Raw genomic sequence first — 21,385 nt, forward strand, 5'->3', positions numbered from 1 at the left:
TGTTAAAAAAAAATACACTGCTTCAGAAAAACAAGTTTTTAAGAGTAAAGGCGCAGTGAATATTTGTACTGATGTTACCAAAAGAAATTTGGGAAGCCAGGGATATCTATAGATTCCCCTTTCCCTCCCTGCCGCCCCCACTAAATCTTCCTGAAATTGTCATTAGCATTCACTAGTTGTAAGAATGGCAAATTACCTGCATTTTAATAGTCAATATTTAACACCTCAGAAAACAACACACCTTGCTGAAGATGCAGAGAAAACATAGGGAAACAATTAGCAAATTGCTATAACTTAGCCTTATATACCTTTCATGCTGTTTCTACTTATATCCATGGCAAAATTTCTGGGAGCACAGGGCATTGTGTAACGTATCACATGTAAATCAGAGTGCACACATGAACTCACAGAAGGATGAACATAACTAGAACACATCTTGCCACTGTCACTAAACCTTTGTCTGAGCCACGAGAAAAATGTAAAAAGGAGGTTATAAGTGACCTGCAAAAAAAGAAACACTCACCTCCCTGTGACAGAGTCAAATCCAAAATAAAGTTCTTTGCAACGTTCACATGTCTGTCCCGTTACGGAGGCATCTTGGCAACTACACTGGCCAGTGAGTTTATCACAGATCTGATTCACAGAACCAGCTATGTGGCACAGGCATGGCAGACAGCCAGTGACGCTGGATGGAGAAAAATAGAAACCTGCAAAAAAAAAAAAAAAAGGGATTTTGAGAATGTTTGTTATCTCTCTTCAGACTCTTAGCCAGAGCAAATGCAAAATAGCAGGAGTACATTAACATGTCTGTGGGGCAAGTAAAGACCCAAGGACGTGAAAAGTACTCAGGAATGCACCACAAGCTGTAGAAACAAAAAATAACATGCAGAGAAGAGACATTTGTCTGTTCTAGTCTGGGATCTCAGCTCTGAAAATGGCCAGCTGCAAACCATAAAAAATGCACATATCTTCTTAAGAATGTCTCTTAATTTTTCTCAACCAGTGGTTGACCTGATCCTCAAAACAAGATAATGTTTCTTTGGAAAAACTACATCTGATGAGCATTTATAGGTTCTTATTTATATTTTACTCCTCTTTAACAGAGAGCTTGTAACCTACACAAACACTTTCACAGAAACTAATAAACTGATGAAAGAAAGTTACTGATCTGGTATTAAAAAGCTTTCACCCTGAATCCTGTCCTGTTCCTGTATTATTCCCAAATATGAATTTGAGCATTCCTTTCACATTCCCCACAGTATATTTGGTATGTTTCTGCTATGCTATCTTTCATCCTATTGCTTTCACAAGCAATCTTTATTTATGCTGAGATTTATCTATTACTGATAAATGCAATTAGATACAGTTTATACAGCTCTAATCTGGTCATTCAAGAATTTACCCATTATACACAACCTCACCAGAAGTTCCTAACAAAAGAGCTTTTACACACATTCTCTTAATGATACTGTTCTACTTGCATAATCTGCTTCACTATGGATAAACTTATTTCATTCTTAATAATTTCTTTCTGATCAAAAGACAGTTCAAGTAATGGCACGCTGATAAAAATATAATTACATAAGTTTCCAAAACATTTTCTATTTTTACCTGACTATTAATAAACATTTCACTGTGTTTTTTTCACACAAGTTGTTGTTCTCTTTATTTTTCCCCTTCTCCCCCTGGAGTGGTACAGTTTATTAAAAATGTAGCAATGCATGAGAGCTCTGCAAAGGATCCTGATGCCACAGTATTAAGAGACACTAAACAACAAGCACCTATCTTGGAACATGAATCGTAAAACAGGGCCATTGATATGAGTTTCTATCTCCCTTAGCTGGTTGCTATTAGTTATTATTGTACAACTTCCATAGAAAAATTTTAGCTGCTACTGAGATATGCAGCATTTGCACAGACTTCTAGACACTTGCCCTCTCTCCAGATCAAGTTCAATCAGTAGTTTCTTAGTCATGTTCTCAGTTATTGAATATTTTTTGCTGTCCAATAACTTCCCGATGTCCTGCTTTATAATAAAGAGCCCAAAAATTATATTGTAACATGTCATATTGCCCAAGGCCTTATTATTTGTCTTACAAGAGATAGCTCTATATATACACCCCTAGGGTGGTATTCTCTGTCTTTGCAGCAGCACTGCACTGTGAGCTCATATCTAAATAGCAGAGGAACTAAACAAATTGAAAACATTAGAATTTTACTGCTCAAATCTTTGTTCAAGTTTAGCCTCTGGTCCTTGGTGAGATAAATCTCAAGTGGACAGTGAAGTGATATCAGTCTCCAGTTAACATACATTCGCATCATAAAAAACCACGCTGTTGGCACTTTATTCCAGAGAGGCCCCAAACTGAGGCAGCACAGAGAGCAAATAGCCTGAAGTTATTAGTGAGGCAGCATGTATTATCTCCTGCTGCACTTCTCTGTGCTCTGCAGTGCCCATCCTGTGCATAAATAGGGGAGACCATTTCCCAGCAATGTCACTCCTGAGCACAATGAACAGCTCCACTTGAAGTACCTTACAGGAAGGCTGGAAACAAGTTTAAGCCTTGGACTTGTGCAGAAGGTCAAAGCACTTCTTCAGGACCCACTTTATAGTTGCAGTAAATGATAAGCACTCAGGCTAAAACAGATCCTTGTCCATTTGAAATTTTGCATAGAACTATGACTCTTTTGTATAAAATAACATCTATGAGAACTCTATAATGGCCAAATAAGCACATCTCTAGAAAATAAATTCATTTTCCCTGAGCAGGATCAATTATTACAGCATATACTGCTTTTATCATAGCAGTGAAACTACTAATTTTAATCTATACCTTAGTGTTAAGCATCCGGGCTCTCCTACAGTCACACTGCCTAAACCACTGTAGAGCAGTGAAGGATTTGATAGGATACTTTTTATTATAATCTTTTAGAAACACACTAAATGTTTCTGGATGCTACCACAATTACTTTTATCCCCCAGAAGTAGCAGGTAAAGGTAAAGCATTCTTTTAAAAGTGAGGGATAAGAAAATGCAAAAATTTTCTTCCTTCAACTAATTTGTAAGTAAATTACCATGATCAAATGTAGAAGAAAAAGAGAAAATATGAGATTACAAATTCATACTGTTTGTCATAATCATTATTATTTACTTTCACCACTGACAATATGACTCCACCTAGGAAACAGTAACAACTTGGTGCAAGCTTAATTTACAGCAAGGTTAGAAGGGCTCATAAAAGTTGCTTTATGAAGGATCCACTGTTGTATAATAGAGCAAATTTCCAATTTTAAGACAGCCACTGCAAATCTCTTAGAGATCTATATATGTAACTAGTATTATGCTTATTATTTTCCAGATTTTTTTTTCAATTCAACCATAACTGATCACATTTGTCAATCAAACACATTTTCAAAAGGAAGAATGAAAGTCATACCAAAGTATTCAGCTTCTTTTTTTAACAATCCTCTTAGCATTTCTCCCACTGTATAGAGAAGGAACACATGACCAATTCCTTTTCACTTTTACCTGTTTACCATCTATGGCAGTAATGCTCACTTCTTAACCACAGGCTGGGCTTCAAAATGCACAGTTAACCACAGCAACAACGTTGTCACAAGAAAATTCACATTCTTTTTGCCAAGACAGGTAGTATGTGCACAAACCCTCAGTACCGGTTCCCAGACACACATCCTACATGTTACTTTACTTCTTTTCCATACTAAGCATACATACTATATAGCATTCAATGCAAACCTGTGGTTATGGAGTATAGAACTTATAAAACAAAATGCCTTTTTTACAGCTTTGCTGCTCTTGTAACAAGAACCAAGACGTGTGTTGAATAGGATTTGTCTGACACAAATCCCAGTCAGCGACACAGTTCCAGAATGAACCACAACGATTTGGGGGTTGAAGAGAACCTGTGTTTCAACCACTGCAGCCTAGGACATCTCAAAAGTAATTCTTGGTACAAGGTAAAACTGCTCTTTCACTTTGTTTCATGCTAGAATCAAGCATTCCTCTCTTTCCACACACCATTAGCTTAAAGGAAAAAAAAAAATGCACACCAATCTACCAAAACGCTACTTGTATGAAAAACTGGAAAACAGAAGGCCATGGATACAGCCTAACAGATGAAACACATGGCTGAATGTGCCAAAAAAAGCTTTCAGAAAAACCATCTCCTTATAAAACAATTTCCAAAAGCTACAACCAGTTTGACCTTTTCTCAAGGGGCAACTCCTCCTGCATTAAGATTTTGGTAACTTTAGGTAACTTCTCGGATTTATCAAAGCACATAAAAGATATGCTGCACTGGATGTTATTTTAAATGCCACTTCTGTCATAGACTTGAAATGTCCCAACGGACGCAGAAATCCTCAGTATGTTTTCAGGGCTGCCAGTATTAACTGATTTGTGAATGCTTTAATTAGGCTGTGTTGGCTACATATACACTTGGAGTACATTTTCTTATACATCAGGAGTATGTTTTCTTATTTTGACCCAAGACAAAGTCATACTACATGTTTACAATACTTGAAACCAATTAAAATCTTTTCTATTTCTATATGGAATACTTTATATACTCTTCCTGGTTTGAGAGAAAAGGCTCTTTTGGCACATACTAACAAAGAATATTTATATAAAAGTTAGAAATATTAAACATCGAAATGAGCTCTCACTAAAACAGTGAAAATAGCACAGCTCACTGTGCTCTCCTAAGAGCAATACAGTGCTTTTACAAAGATAAGAATGTACACACTTTCACCTGCAGCAGAGAGCTCAGTTCTCAGCATATACATACTTACAGCTATTAGTTAGAAATTTTAAAAATAATACTTACACAAATAATTTTTTAAATTATTCCTCTTTTTACCAGGAGCTATTGTGGGACTATTCCTCTGAGTGCCATGTAAGCTTTTCTACAAACCAGCCTGTTCACACTATCAATTAAACCTTTTTAAACCATTTAGTTCTGCATAAACCCTGGCCTTTCTTTTCCAAGGACAAGGGCGGTCACTGACTCGGGGAGCCTTGACATCACTCCTCTGCCAATGTCTGATTAAGTGGCTGCTATAGAGGGTTAGCAGGTCAAACAGCACTGGAGGAGGAACTAAGAAAAACAGAATGCTGCCTTATTTATTAGTATATGTACCTAAAATAATTTAAATGAAAGCATTTAAAAATACTTAATGGAGGTTAAGCAGCTTTTTTAACCTCTGTTCAAATTATTGAATGGCATATTAAAACCAATGGGGCTATAATGTACCTTTTAATGTGACCTGCTACTTGAATAAATTGCATATGTATTTAACTTGAACTAAATCTATCTGCTTAATATTATGATGAAGAGTAGGTTAACATTACCTATAGTTTCAATTTACCCACCTACTTTTAAAAACAAAAACATTGAAATATAACTACAGAGCTTCCCACTTACAATGAACTTTCAAACTCTGTTTCCAAATATGGCGCAAAATCTTGAACAAATATGCAGCAAACTGAAAATATCACCTACTTGTAAGGCCAAACTTGTAAGCAGTCCTTCTGCAAGTCAGCACAACCACAATATAGCAAGGCAGGTGAATGCTTTCTAAGTGGCATGTTTGCCAGCCTCTTCAAAGTTTAAGCAACCATCTCTGTGCCTCCTGCAATGCTCAGCTTTATGCATGAAATGCCCTTCCTGAAGAGCATGCTTTCTGCCTTCCAAGTCTACATTTTTCATTATGAGGATAGCTGCTGTTCATTAGATTATGCCAATTTACCTCTTATTCAGGGATTGGGACACAATTATTAGAGTATTTTCTCGATATCTAGAAGTAGCCTAACCTTATTTTGGACATGTTAACATCTGGAAATAGAATGAATATTTGATGATGATTAGGAAAATAACGCTTCCTTCTCATTCACACAGTTAGGAAGAAATGAAAAAATAATTATAACACATGTCAGAGACACGTGAGACATGAAGCCGTCTATACACATATTAAAAACTGTAGGAAATTATAACAAACAAAGGAAAACTTACTACATCAAATCGATTGTCTTCCAATTTCCTTACCTGGTTTACACTCATCACACCTTCTCCCCTGGCGCTGAGGCAGACAGACACACTGCCCAGAAACGTGGTCACAAGCTGTTCCTGCCAAGGTGCCCAGAGCGTCACAGTCGCAGGGCTGGCAGCCGTGGGTGCTGCTCATGCTGAGGTTGTACGTCTGCAGCAGGCACTGGCTGCACCGAAGGCCAGTCACACCAGCTTTGCAAGGACATTGTCCTGTCGATTTATCACAAAGCAGAGAGCCATTTACCGTCCCTGCCTTCTCGCAGTTACATGGCAGACAAAGGAAGGAGTGACCTTTCTGCACTCTGTGGTACCCATCCAGGCACTCGTCGCAGCGCCTTCCCCCAATATTTGGTTTACACGCGCATTGCCCCGTCCTCGCGTCGCACACGGTTCCCGAAATCGACCCTACGGCATCACATTCACAAGCCTTACAACCAGCTACATCCAGCCCATAAAAGTTGTCCATGCAGGTGTCACAGAGCAGCCCTTTCACTCGTTCTTTACAATTGCACTGCCCAGACAGAGGGTTGCAGAATTGGCTCGCTGAGCCGTGGCTGTTGCACCAACAAGGCTCACATCCATCTTCATTAGAATATCTGAGAGCTTTAAATCCAAAATTGCAACTATCACACCTCAGACCTGGAAAGAGAAAAGGAATTAATAAAACAACAACAAAATCTTAAAAGCTATGAATTTCATTTTTTAAAAGGGTAAGCATGCTACACATTAAATTAAAAAAAAGAAAGGGAGCACTGATATTCTTCACCAGCATAATTAACAGGAGTGACGAGGCTGCACAAATCAATTGAATAATTAATTGTGGCATCCCAAAAATCTGTTTACTTTTCCAGTTTGTTTCAGAAGCAATGCATTTCTGCTGGCCTCTCAATGCAATTTCAGATACTTCTGCAAAAGATTCTTTGTAACATTTCTAAGACAAAGCAGAATTAATTTCTTTGTCCCCCAGAACAGTACCTGTTGCACAATCAATGCCTATGTGAACTCTTCACCCTATACCACAGAATTGCAAAACACACAGAATTGCACTGGGCTCACAATCTGTTCTGATAATAGATTTATATATTGTATTAAAAATATTAAATATACACTAGGACAGCAGAAGTTAGACTAACTATAACAAATTATTTGCTTAACACCATACTTCAGTTTTATTATTGATTGCATTTTTGTTAGTCTTTATTGTTAGCCCTTTCTGAAAGCAGAAAATGTTTTCCATAATCCAAAATGAAATATTTTTATTTAAACGTGTGATTTAGTTAACTCCTGCAGTACATTAAAATATAAACTGTTTTCTTCATGCTTCATCCTGTAGTTTTATTAGCTTTGTTTTCAAAGTCAATGCTTTCTTTATCCCTGCCCCAAGGGATACCATTTTTATGTTAGTTTATAAAATGTACATTACAAGAAAGCAAACTAGATTATTATATGAAAAATGCAAATTCAGTTATGTATTTTTCCCTTGCAGTGGGAAAATCCTTCACTATGAAGGTATGACTTAATTGTTTCCTATAGGAAAGTATAAATACAATCTTCTAGCAAAATATTATCATCATTTTCAAAAAAAACAAAAACAAAACCATATAAAAATACGTCTAGCAACTTACACATAGAAAAATAATCTAAAAATGGTAGGGAATGCATAATATATATATATATATATATATATATATATATATATATATATACACGTGTGTATATATATGTGTATGTATATATATATATGGATAAAAACTCTCAAAAACTCCAACAGAAGGCAAGTTCCTTTAACAGTGATGAATGACTCACCTAAGGCATATCATTTAATTTCAATAAGGAAAATAAAAAAGGACCACTATTGCTGCAAATTTTAAAAATAACTGTATTGTTAACAAGAATTATGACTCATTTTGAACTATTAAAATTGGTCTACATGGATTCATATCATATCAGTTTTAAAAATATGTGCAGTGCTTATTTGAATATGCCATACATATTCCTGACAGGTAATCTATTCCTAACGATACTGAGGAAGGCCTACAGGGCATCACATTCAATGTTAACAAGTACAGGGGAGTTAGCATGCTTGGCATTTAATTCACATTCTTCTACCTTTTTATTCTAGATGAATGACCTACTTTAATAAAATTATTGGTGCTAATGTATTTTACTCGTGATAGAATCATTAGTAAGATTTAACAGTTGTGTTAACTCTAACAGTTCATGTTTCATAACATTGCAGTCAGCAGTTGCATTTTTCTGTTATGAAGTTTGTTTAAATAGATAAAATGGCAACAGACAGATTGCTCTAAAAAACAATTTAGAAATCCAAAGAGGAAAGTTCCCTGGTAAAGTTTGCTGCACACATTTCAATATACAGAAGCTTTTTTACAATTGGTTTGGAAAACAAAAAAGTGAATCTAGTCTGGAAAGAATTAGGTCTTTATCCTGCAAACAAACACTTGCATAACTACAGCCCCCATCATAGCTACAGATAAGTACAGAAAGCATAGATGCACACTTTTGTTCGTTTGTTTTTAAACAACTATTTCAGTGAAAATAAAAACACTTCTTAATGATTCCACCAAGGGGAGAAAATGTAATATGTAGGTAACCAAACACGTGAGAACCAGACTGTGCATTTCTTGAGTGCCAAACTGACATCGAATTAAGTGTTTTCACATGTTCAAATGTAAAATGTGGGCAAAGAATACATAATTAAGAATGCTCTTAAGTCCTTTTTCTTGAAGGTAAAGAAAGGGTTTAAGATGCACAGATATTTTCTACTCTTAGCACCCTTTTCATTGTACGAAAAATACAGCATTCCACAGGAAAAAGGACTGCAACTGTTCAGGCATCAACCTGTTTAGAGCTACTGTCATTATTTGTTGTTATGCTGAATTTTCCTCTTCCTTCTAATTTCCAAAAGCAACAAAGACATTACAAATGAGTCAACATTCACAAGTGAGGGTGTATATATAATATCAAATATATTAACATGCACTTGAACATTATTAATGCAACCCAGAACCTGGTTAGGGTGAAGAAAAAATAGATTACTAATTCTGTTAATAACAAAGCAGAAGAGGAATTTTTCTTTTTGAGACATATGTATAGTCTGAGACGTGTACAGTTACCATGCAAGGCTCACTTTATCAGGAAATTCTCCTTGCATAATATTCCCATACATCAACATTTCAAAGTGTATTATATATACTGTGTATTTTGGGCACTTGATAAATTTTGTCCTTATGTAGCTGTGGCTCCCCTCAAATATGCTGGAAGTAATAAATTGCTATAATCAAATCTAATTTCTGAAAAATACCTGTGGGAGTAACAAACAAAAAAGCACGTCTTGTAAAAAAAATGATAAATAACACAGAAGGTAGCAGTTTATTATAATCAGCTTGGCATTGAATTACAAAATTAAAATTATGTGGCCCTTGATAACTAACCCTAGCTATGTACATGATCTGTGGAATTATGTTGACTTATTTTGCATTTCATAGGAACAGTTCAAAGAAATATAATAGAAAAAAATTGATAGATTTATCACAAAGGACCCTGTAGCACAGAATATTTTGAGAAAAAAATCCATTTATTTTGGTCTATTAAGAAAACTAGTATGGAAACGATTTGCTTAGAACTCATTAAGTACAAAACACGTTGAAAAAGTGCTAATTTCCTGAAAGGAACATCTACACAGTAAGCAAATTACATTATTTCTGTGACTTATTAGTATGGAGCTATGTAAGCTAACATACCTATGCCGAAAAGAAACTTCTAAAGGGTTGATTAAACTAAGCTTCAAGCTGTAGTTTGATAGAATTACTAAATAAATAATTTTTCAACAGTTAATTTCATTCATTTTTTGCAATCTGCCTTCAGCAAAGAAGCTTTCTATACCTTTCATTTAGAAACTAAGAGTGTTTTATTTCCAGAGAAAACAAGAAAAATGGCTCTGAACTCTTGCATTACACATACCAATAACATTTGCTTTGCACTTGCACTGTCCTGAATTTTGGTGACAGGTAATATCTCCATTGACTGTCCCAGAGGTATTACAGTTACAGGGACTGCAGCCATCAGGGTTTGACTGTTGCAGATTGTAGAATCCTTCCTGGCACTGATTGCATTGTCTGCCAGACACATGTCTCTTACAATTACACTGGCCTCCAATCTAGAAAGATACAAAATATTATAGAATGATGAACATATCTATTTTTAGATTATACATTCATTAGCAACAAGAATGGGAGTATGAGCTGGGGAGGAGAAAATTTTAACTGGAACAGGAAAAAAAAAATAAGCCTGTGAGCATTTTTCAAATTTGTTGAGAGAGAGAAGAAAAGAGAAATATTGAACAGAGTGTAATAATTTGACTTTTAAATAGAGTTTAAAAGTCCTGTTCTTTGAAAACAGAAGGGAAAAAAAAAGTGAGCAAACAATGCAGCAGTATTTACCATCTGGACAGAGAACCTGCAAAGAATATTTACAAAATTGCATTGTAGATATGGTGATTCCTATTAAAATGAATACTTTTTTGAATCATAGTTACTGTAAAGAACGATCATCTTCAAAGGTCAAGTTTTGCAACTTTTTGCTTGCTCATATGCTTATTTATTTTAGTGAAAATGTTAATTAAATAAGAACGAAGCAAAATTGAAGGTTTTCCTTTCTGATTACTCATCCAAGGTACATTTCCTCTCCCTTTACTGAAGGACATGATCCAACAGCTCAGCAGCTGAACCCCTCTTCCTCTTTTCTTGATTCAGCTGGGATCCAAACCATTCCACTTCAGTGGGGGTATGTAAAGGTCCCTCACCCTCTCCCTAAACATGTAGCATTGCTATTCAGAAAGAGCTGACACATGCTCTGTTATGCCCAGACCATGATCTGGGAGTACAAGCCTCACGTCTTGTGCAAGGATAAAGGGCTCCTGAAAAGATAGCTCAATTTCAGACCTGTAAAAGCCAGGGAAAAACCCCAATCTCTACACTCATCACTTCCCAATATGGTGGGGAAACCAACCACAAGGAAAGGGCAACAGCACAGGGATGGAGAAACAAAGACATCAGTTTATGCACAACATAAAAACAATCCCAGGGAGTCAAAGCAACACAGAGATGGGAATTGGTAAAAGGTTTGCGATTCACGATTGAGGAACAAAAAAACAACTTTTTAAACTGAAGTGTTCTGAGAAAGGCAGAAATAAAGACACCGTGTTACAAGGAATTTTCTTTGGGTCAGCATATTGTTTTCAGTGCAAATATTTACAAATATAAAAAAGTACAGTAATTCAAAACCAGTATTCATCTATGACATCAACAGCTGTAGTCCAATGTACTTTGCTTTTAATTAGCTACTGAAACAAAATTTTCTCTTAACAGTTGCCTTTTTCATCTTTAATCCATGAGTAAAGCCAAGCTGAAACAAAAGAGACAAAGCTAATGGCAAGTTCCACTTAAATACTATCATCACACTCTCAAATCTAAAATGAAGCTCTAAGCTTTATTAATAAAAAATAGAGCATTTCAAAATCTAATAGCAAATTCTCAATGCAGGAAATATTGAATAGAAGTTAGAGAAGCATATACTCCTACCCTTTCCTAATAAAAGGATTCTGTAGTCCATAAAATCTCTTTCATATGACTTCTTGATAGAGATCTATTACTGATGTATCAGCCTTATTTTTCAGGAAGATGTAGATATTTAAAAGGCAGAAAAACAGCAAGTATGAGAAGTTAAAAGACCACAGTAGCAAAAAACACAGCAACAAGGATTTTCAAGTCAATTCCCTTCTAGACTGGATTTGATCTAGATATTCAGTGTATTGTAAGAGACCTAGTCATGCATCCCAGCCATTCATCAGAGAACTTACATGTGAAAAGCAGCTCTGAGTTTAATCCTAAATGAAGAAAAATACCCAGTTTAGTGCCTAAGTGTAATATAAACATTTTTGTGCTAGTGATCACAGCACACACAGGTTACACAGTAGCATTCAACTCATACCCAAAAAACTTTGAAGTTAATCCAAAAGCAACCACAGTAAGGAAAGCAAAATGTAATCTTCAAAAAGTGAAAGAAAGATCAAAATAGGATAACTAAATAAGAGAGGATAACAGCCATTAAATTTTAAAAGTAGAATAAGGCAACACAAAAATAAGCATTTAACACGCAACATGCCTAAAGTATGAAGGAAAAAAAAATAACGTCAGAAACAAAGGAAGACTACCAGAGAATCAGGTCAAGAAATAATTAAGTGGTACGATTAGCAGATTCAGAGTGGGCATCAGAACTTTCCACTAAAAGAGAAGTGCAGCATCAGAAACAGGCTATCCGGACGGGATGTGGAATCCCTATTCCCAGAGGTATCAAGATTTATCCAGACAAAATCATGACTGACTGGCTATAGCACTGACAACAATTCTGCTTTGAGGAAAGAAGATGATCAACTAATGCTTTTAAGATTATGTGTAGCATTCAGGAAAGAGAATCACAAGAGAGATTGCAAAGGAAGATTTTCACAGCTCTGCACTACGAGAGGTGCAACCTTTCTACATCCGGAATGTTATTAGAATCTTATTAGACTGTTATTACAATCTTATTTCTAAGACTAGTTTAAAACCAAAGAAGTCACAAGAAAAATATTTTAGCAAAATCTCATCCGTTGAAAAGTGACTACACATGAAACTAAAGTTCTAGATGAAACAAAATATAAAATTACTGAAATAGTTAATAATCGCTTAAATCAACACCAGTAAAAGGAATAAAATTACAGCAATCTCCTTAAAAGGCTGTAAGGAAGTTTCTGAGATCTACATTCTAGTAGGCTTTATTCTACTTCTATTAGAAATTAAAATGATACATTGGGAAAGACTGGTACTCTTCTTAAAGCAAAGTCATGCTACATGATACTACTGCATTTCTTTAAGTCAGCAACATCTAAATGGAATGGAATGGAATGGAATGGAATGGAATGGAATGGAATGGAATGGAATGGAATGGAATGGAATGGAATGGAATGGAATGGAATGGAAATCACATACACTGAACCAAATAGATTATCAAAAAGTCAAATTAATTTCTACATCAAGAAGTACAAAGTTAATGCCTGGGGAAAACCAACACTGACTATAGATAGATAGGGATACACCCAAAATTAGCCATTACCACTCAAGAAAGAAGCTGTTAAAGCTGCTCCATTTCCCCTACAAGTCATTTGGAAGCTCTGAAGCAGTTAAAAAGGCAATAGAAATACTGTGATTATCAATAAAAACTGAAAATTACACAGGAAATCTCATTTTGTCATAAAAATCTGTTTTGTATCAACATTTTACATAATTTGTATATCTGGTTACCCTCCCTAAAATTAAAGGTGTCACAAAGTGAATAGAATAAGCAAAGATACAAAAAGAGAAGGGACTAAAGACTTAACAGTTTGGAAATAAAGAACTGAAATGAAGGGAATACATGGCTACAAAATCATTAGTGTCTTACAGAATGATTTTTTTTTTCTCAAATTATAAGATAGAATACACAGGAAATTCTAAGAAAGTGAACTGAAAGGAATTACCTGCTTCAAGAAATTAGTTAGATTAATTCCATATGTGGACACCAAACATGTGGCTACTCAGATGAAAATCCTGAGTTTAGCTCAGGTAGCCCTAAACCCATAAATAGCTGAAATCTAGAAAAGCATGCCACAGTAGGATCATGCTTCTGGTCATCAGAGAAGATACTGTGCCAGATTAGTCTCATTTCATACAGCAGACCTGTTCTGATCCTGAATACCTGGAAACCCATGGCTAACTGTGAGCAAAGGACAGGTATTTCCAGATGCCACAAGTGAAACCTGTAGATTACTAAGTGCTAAAAGCAGCAAAGAATACCAGGATCTCCAGCATAATTTTGTGTCAAGCTATTACAAGAAGCAGTAATTTTAATCACATGCACTTGCAGAAAATGTACGTCCCCAAACTTAATCCTAACAGGGTAAAAAAAGTACTCTTGAAGACTAAATATAACTCTTCAAATGAGGGAGAAATGTGTGGCCAACTAAAAAAATTCAAATTTTATCCAGGAAGCAGCCAATGAAAACATTTGCAGATTTCCCTGTAAAAATAATATTTGGGCTTAATCTGGGGAGAATTTGATCTAAAAATGAGAAATACAGAAAAACAATATACTTCATTTTTCTGTACAGACAAGAGAAAAACCAGAATAATCTGTGAAATGCTTGGCGATGAATACTGTTTCAAAGAAGCTGAGCAAGCTGATAAATGTTTAAAATGATGCAGAAATAGGTATACCACAGGTACACATGGGAATCTACATCAAAATGGGGAGAACAAACCATTTCAATAACTGCATAAAAATTCAAGTAAATTAACGAAACAAAGAGGCTATTTTTGTTATTATTGTTACAATCAACTTACTCTGGAAACCATGGTATCATTGAAAATAACTGGAATTTCACCAGATGTTCACTGGAGATATTACTTAAACTTTCCCCCTACCCCAATTCAAATGTTACATGTCATTTAAAGAAAAATATTTCAATTTTCTATAACCAATGCTAGGTATTGAAGAGCAGAAAGCAATCTGTGCTCCCATTACTTATGCCCGAGAAGCCTGGTTCTGACCCAAACAGTCAGCAGACACGAACAGCCTGTGTATTAACATTACCATCCTGGTACTAAATCACTGATGGAAAATATCTGTCTGGATTGCTCACTCTGAAAATGAACCTGGCTGAGCATTAGTACCAAGTGGTGGTGTGTCTTGGGACCTCATAATTGCAACTGTTATTTGATACAGAAAATCACTGATGTTGAGTTCGTATGTATCCCTTGTGTCATTTATAATTTACATTCAATATACACATTATTCTTATATCCTTGAGTGCAGTTACAAAAGATATGCCAGCAACCTTCTCCTGCATAAACCACAGCTGCAGACTCATCCTTAATCAGTAACACAACTACTTAATGTTTCTGAATTTTAGGTATACTGAGCAGTTCACCTCCTTAAGACTCTCGTGATGCCACACTAACTGTGGGACATTTTAACACATCACATCTAGAACAACAAATTCAAAGTGAAGCCTGTTCAGCAATCCTCACAATGTCCTGTTACTAGACTGACAGACACATGGACTTAAAAAGAGATTTAAGCACCCAGGACAAAGGGTGACATAGTCCAAAGAATTGCCTTAATTGCTAGTTAGAGTACAGCAAACTGCTTAGCCATGGCACTCACCTAGTAGATACTGAACATGTATATATCATAGTATCAGAAATATAACTTCTGACTATTTCAACTCTTATTGCCCATATGTATATTTATATTATAAAATGCAATTTGCTGGGAAAATCATTTGCCTAAGCCTTTGCCAAAGTTAAAATCAACTCCCTCCCCTTGGATATGCTTGTAATTTCAAATTGCTGTTCTTTGGCATCTATAACAGAAGCAACATAGTGTCAAAAACATAATCAGAAGGTCTCTCCAATTCTGGACAATAATGAATTATGAGGCTGGATCTTACTATGTAAAACAAATAAAGCTGACACTTGAAGTTTCTTTTTCCAAAGTTAACTTCTGGCTTTGAAGTCCAAAACACCTGACAAAAAATAACATTTTATAATTGGCCAAGTCATTACTAATTTCAATTATTTACTTTGTACCACAGCAGAAGCACCCACTTGACCCACTGCAAGTTTCAGGGCATTGCAAGACTCAGGGGTATATTCAGGTCTGGCATGAAATTCTTTCTTTTCATCTTGCCATCACCAGTTTTGCAATTGATTGGTACCAGTCTCAACGTTCTGCCCTTCTGATATAAATGCTAATCATATATTTCTCACTATCTTACTTGATGCAAATCTGGCAAGGACCCCAGCATCCAGTCGTCTGCAGTCTCAGGAAGGGGGAGCAAGGGGGTTGAGGACTCTTATTTTCTTTTTCTTTTCTCCCGTTTAGGAAATGAGAACGGTACAGCGCGCTGGATCACACACATAGGTTAATGGTCTGACACCAAATACCTGAGAGTATTCTCGGCATGTTGGCTTTGGGAACTGAAAATTGAATAAGCAGCAATAATGAAGTTCCTTTGCACTCCCCTGATATCTCTTCTTGTCATCACGTATGATGACTTTCAAAAGTCAGTAGCTTTCTACTACTTCTGCTCAAAACATAAAATGAGGCATTTACCCTCTGCCCACAACACTCCAAGGACTGAGAGTGGACCAAATCCCACAAATAAACTTTCACAGAAAACCAGCATTTCCACTTTATAATCCACCCAAAATAAAGCCATAGGATTACTGAACATAAAAAAAAAAGTTCTTTTTCCGTCATTTTAACAATAAGGTTAAAGGCCTTCCATTAAGAGAAACCCAGGATTCAGAATATACACAGTGTTTGATAACTTGATTTTTTATGGACTCCACTATTCACAATATTTTTTATTGACACATGTGCATCCTTTACATTCCTTATTTGCTTTGGGATTATCTGTTGGCTGAAAACCCCTTAATTAACTGCTTTAACCTAACCTATTCTTTCCCTTGCAACACATATTCCATTTATTTATTTATTGTCAATCACAATAAATGGGTTGAAATCCATGTAGATTGATAAATGAAAACGCGCATTCTAATTTTAGATAAAAGAATGAACTCAGAAGTGAAAACAGAAATAGAAATACTATTTTCATTTTAGGCATATATACATATATATAATTTTTTTTAAACAGTATTTAGGGAGTGTGCAGATTTCACATTTCTGAAGTAACTTTCACCTACCAAGTAACTATCTGAAGTCTGTTCAGATAGTTATTCAGTAGCACTGGAATCTGCTTTCATGTGACTCTTCAGAGAAAACAGTAACTAACATTTAGTTCATTTTCTTGCCTAGGAGTTTTCTTGCAAGATGAGACAATACAGCTGCCACCTTGACAGAAGAAAATTCTTTGCAACTCTGAACAATATCCTCTGCAGTAAAATACAGCTTCCTCACAACAAGAAGTACATGATACATATTTATTTGGATGTTAAGGATAAATCTTTAAAAATCAGAAAAAGCGGAGTAAAGAAAGATGACTAAATTCACTGAGACCAGAATGTTACTTCCAAAGACAAGGTAAAAGCAACAGCAGCACTTTCAGGTTTGCCTAATAACAAATGCCCAGCAAAGGAATGCTCCTGACAGAATATGTAACCATTTGTAGAACAGTCTGTGTAAAAAGCAGCACAAGAAAATGACTAAAGGATTTTGGTATGCGGGCCAGAAAACATTAATCTCCAACTAGAGCAAGAATGATCATGTCAGCAGTATTCTGGTAGAACTCTCTCACATGTGAATGGTTAGGGAGAAAGGAGGAAGGCAGCCAATTCTTCTTTCTCTCTCCTAAGACTCAAGCACCTCTAACAGTTCATCTGGACTTTGTGATTGTTTGAAATATTTCATGACAAATGCTCACAAAGACAATGCAACCATCTTTTCTACAATGACTAAACATCAATAACCAGCACAGAAGTGGACAAATTTTATCAGGCTGCAGCAATTCTCACTTGTACTCGCCAGTCTCAAAGGAAAAGCTCACTCTGCAAAAATACCTAATAAATTGCTTGTGGATGCACTGCTACACCACTTTTCTAAAATTCCGCTGTTACTGTAAGCCATAAAGTCACAATTTTGAAGTTTTACTACGATAGTTTGCACTTTAAAATACAAAGGAAGCTACACACTGATCAGTAAGTGGACATGATCTTCAGATGAATGAGAAGTGAGAAATGCTGCAAGGGAGAAATTCTCCGTACCCACATGCATTTCTCACCAAGGGTAGAGTGCAATAGGTAACAAGAGGAATTAAGTTTTCATGATCAGTCCAAAGAACTGAGATGGGAGCAACTGTGTTGCAGTCAGCTCTTCTACACATCTTGCAAACTATCAGCATGAATAATACTTCATTTGATGAGTGAATGTTCTTTCTGTGTGATTCAACAGATTAATTTTGGAGCTCTGTACCTCTTGGAACTTAGTGACTAAAGTGGCACTTCACAAAAATAAAAAAATGTTGATGATCTGAAAAAAGTGATGAGTTATGCAGTAAAAGTGTATTCTGCCCCATTTTTGGCAAATTTCCTTGAAAATTATCATGTGATGTGACAATTAATTTTCATGAGTAGGGTCCTTATTCCTTATGATTCCATCTTCCACAGGTCAAATTTGGAAACGCTTCCTTCAATGCTGCCTTCCTATTTCATGTAATTCATTTCAGCCTTTAGTCCCCAGCCTTTTTAATCTATTCTTTAATGCCTCTCAACCATTTCTCCCTGTTCTGCTTCTACTGCAGCAATTGATGCTTTACAGAGCAATAGTCTCCCCCATTTCTCCCATTTTATCTCCCCGTTCATACTTTCATGGTCAGGCATCATCAACATCCTTGAACATTTAAGTATAAAACACTGATTTCTGTAAACTACTGTTCCTCTGATTATTAATCACAGTTAAAGATTATTTAGGTTAACATTTCACCACAAACCCTGGGTTTGTAAATTGACATTTGCTTTCATTCTGCTTACATCTTGAAAAATAGTCCTAACATGATACCCGTGTTTTGCAGGCTTTCTTTTATTCCACTTTTGTGTTACTGGCAGTACGTGTTACTTCAGAAGACTGAAAAGTATCAAATAATTTCTCTTTTTAATACAGCAGACTATTTTAAAAAACATGTTTTGCTAAACGTGCATGTCACACAGAACATGTACCAATGCAGAAGTCCTGTAAAGTGCACTGAGTCAAACTGGACAGGTATCTGTAGTTCTTTGATGGTAACTGAGGATGAAAATACAATAGGATCCAGAAGAGTTCACTGTCAAATAAAATTCAATTACAAGGGACAAATGATGAAAAAAGCTAGAGATTACTTTATGAAAAGAAGTGTTGAAAAAAGAGACAGGAAAAGTGGGAACAAGCTGAAGAAGTTCTAGCACATTTACCTGCAGAATAAGCTCTACCTTTAAAATAAATTTCAAAACAATTATTTTCTTTCCTATTCCTAATAAAATCTAGATTTTGGCAATGGACAGGACACGTGAATAGAACATAAACCACAATATATCTTTAGCATATGTTCAAAATTTTAATCACTTTTTCTGTTTTCTTTTTTTTTTTCCCCAGCATGCATTTTTTAAAAGTTACAGATAGTTTTCTTATTTGACTAGACAGCTTTCCTGACAATGAGGTCCATTGGCTTTAAAAGCATAGCTGATGGTGCTCTCTTTTCAGCATTACTTTGTGTGTTTCTTTTATCTTTAATGGACTTTATAAATTAAAAGGGAGATCAATCCTTGTCTTATTATAGGAAAAAGCAATTTTAATTTTAAAAAGTGGTTTTTTTTAATTTTAGTTCAATTTAAGGCTCAGCTTATTGCCTGAATTTTCAAAACCTTTTAGTAACTTTAACACCAGTACCAAGACCTTCAAAAACACTCAGAATCTAGATGTTTTAACATTACTGAGTGCAGAGGTAGCATCCCAAAACTACTATTCATATAATATCTTCTATGTCTGTTGCTGATCTAGGTAACTTTTCAGCAGTACATCTCAAATTCCTCTGTTTTCTCAGCTTTCAAATGTCTGATGTTAGTCAATTACCATTTTGAAAAGGGTGAACTTAAGCATTTTTTTAATAGACTAGTTACCATCTGAATATACTTAATGAAATCTTATGGCTGTCTACTCAGCTGATTGAATGTTTTTCTGTATTGAGGCTACTTACATTACCACACAGGAGGCTCTTATTTTTGGTGCCTGTTGCATTACAGTTGCAGGATTTGCAAACATCAGTGGCTGAAAGATCTGCACCTGCTTGTCTGTAATGGAAATCCTTGCACAGCTCACAGTTCCTTCCTGCATGAAAGAAAGGTTATGCATTATGGCTTTCAATTCATTAAAATTAGCTGTATAATTCAAAATTAAAGACTATTCCTTTGAGAGAATTCTATAATTTTCAGGACGTCCATTTTAATGCACCTTTCATCTCTACCTGCCAATTTAGTGATCCAGAGCATATGAAACAATGAACCTGTTACAAACTATGTTTTACTCCATTAAACTTCCATCTGTTATATAATACCACACTTATATAAAAGCTGTACCATGCAAATGCCTATATATTTTTTTTTTGAAAAATTGAACCTGAAACTTTTCTTTTATCTTTACCAGATAAAGCCAAAAACACTGAAATAGAAGAGATTTTAAAAATAAGTATTCAAATGTACTACCTACATTGAATAAAGAGATTCATTCAATAAGCAAGAAACTGACATTAGAGCAAAATTTGACAACTTTTTTACATGTTGTCTGTTAAACTGGTCCAATAAGATTTTGGATTTAAATGCTCTAGCACATGTAATGGAAATAGCCTTGAAACCATATATTATAATTATTTATTTGAATGTGTTTTGCATGAAAGTTTTTATACAAGATTGGATTAAATTTTACAGTATTTTCCCATGGTTTAGGAGTTGATACCTCTGTTGGTACTGCATTATGTCAATAATTCAAAAACGCATATACATGAGAATTTATTGGACTGTCAGCCATTGAGCATTACTAATTTCACCTGACACAAGACTTAGTCAAAAAGGAACTGTAAAATAAGCAGTCCGTTCTCTTTGACTTACCAGCTGTGTTGTGCTGACAGTTATCACAGACTCCGCCACCACCCCGGTGGTGCTCCTGAGGAAAAGGATCCATTGCTAAGTCATAGTGGCAGCTTTCTGCATGGCCATAACACTGACAAGGTTTGCAATTATGGGCATGGACTTGGTCACCTGGACGAAAAGGCTTGTCGTTATACAACGGCAAACAGCGATCACACTGAAATAAATCAGAAAGAAAAGAAAATGCTGCTTCTTAGACATGAATATTTCTTCACCTCACAAGTTTTCTATGATAGTCTCTATGTTCATATTTTTTTTTCTATGTGTTTTCCCCAGTTCAAACATTAATAATATTGGGCTCAGACAAAAAGTGAGAGAGCACAAAAGGGAAATAACAAACCAAACATTTTCATTATTATTCTAACCTTTTTAAGTCACTTTACAAACAGAGTAAAACCAAGGAAAGTGGGCAGAAGAACAGAATTTTAACAATTTAGATACTCAACACAGGCTAACGTCCTGGGATTTCAATTCACTTAAACCCTTAAAGATGCAAAATGGTGCTTGCTATGTTTATTACACAGAAGACATTTACCTAATTCATCTATTTGGATGCATTTTAAATGATGTCTGTTCTTTTAGCTTCTA

The 21,385-nt window shown here is 35.5% G+C and overlaps 1 protein-coding gene across 1 annotated transcript in view; it reads right to left on the reverse strand.

Moving 5' to 3' along the window:
- USH2A (usherin) overlaps nucleotides 1-21,385 on the reverse strand; it is a 374,892-nt gene that overhangs the window by 305,205 nt on the left and 48,302 nt on the right. The window contains exons 9-13 of the mRNA XM_062490428.1: nucleotides 20,759-20,954; nucleotides 19,852-19,982; nucleotides 10,050-10,245; nucleotides 6,066-6,707; nucleotides 524-707 (exon numbers count right to left, since the gene is read on the reverse strand). Of these exons, the coding sequence (XP_062346412.1) occupies nucleotides 524-707; nucleotides 6,066-6,707; nucleotides 10,050-10,245; nucleotides 19,852-19,982; nucleotides 20,759-20,954 (1,349 nt within the window). The remainder of the gene's footprint in view (nucleotides 1-523; nucleotides 708-6,065; nucleotides 6,708-10,049; nucleotides 10,246-19,851; nucleotides 19,983-20,758; nucleotides 20,955-21,385) is intronic.

The sequence above is a fragment of the Cinclus cinclus genome, chromosome 3 (assembly GCF_963662255.1).
Source record: "Cinclus cinclus chromosome 3, bCinCin1.1, whole genome shotgun sequence".
Taxonomy (NCBI): Eukaryota; Metazoa; Chordata; class Aves; order Passeriformes; family Cinclidae; genus Cinclus; species Cinclus cinclus.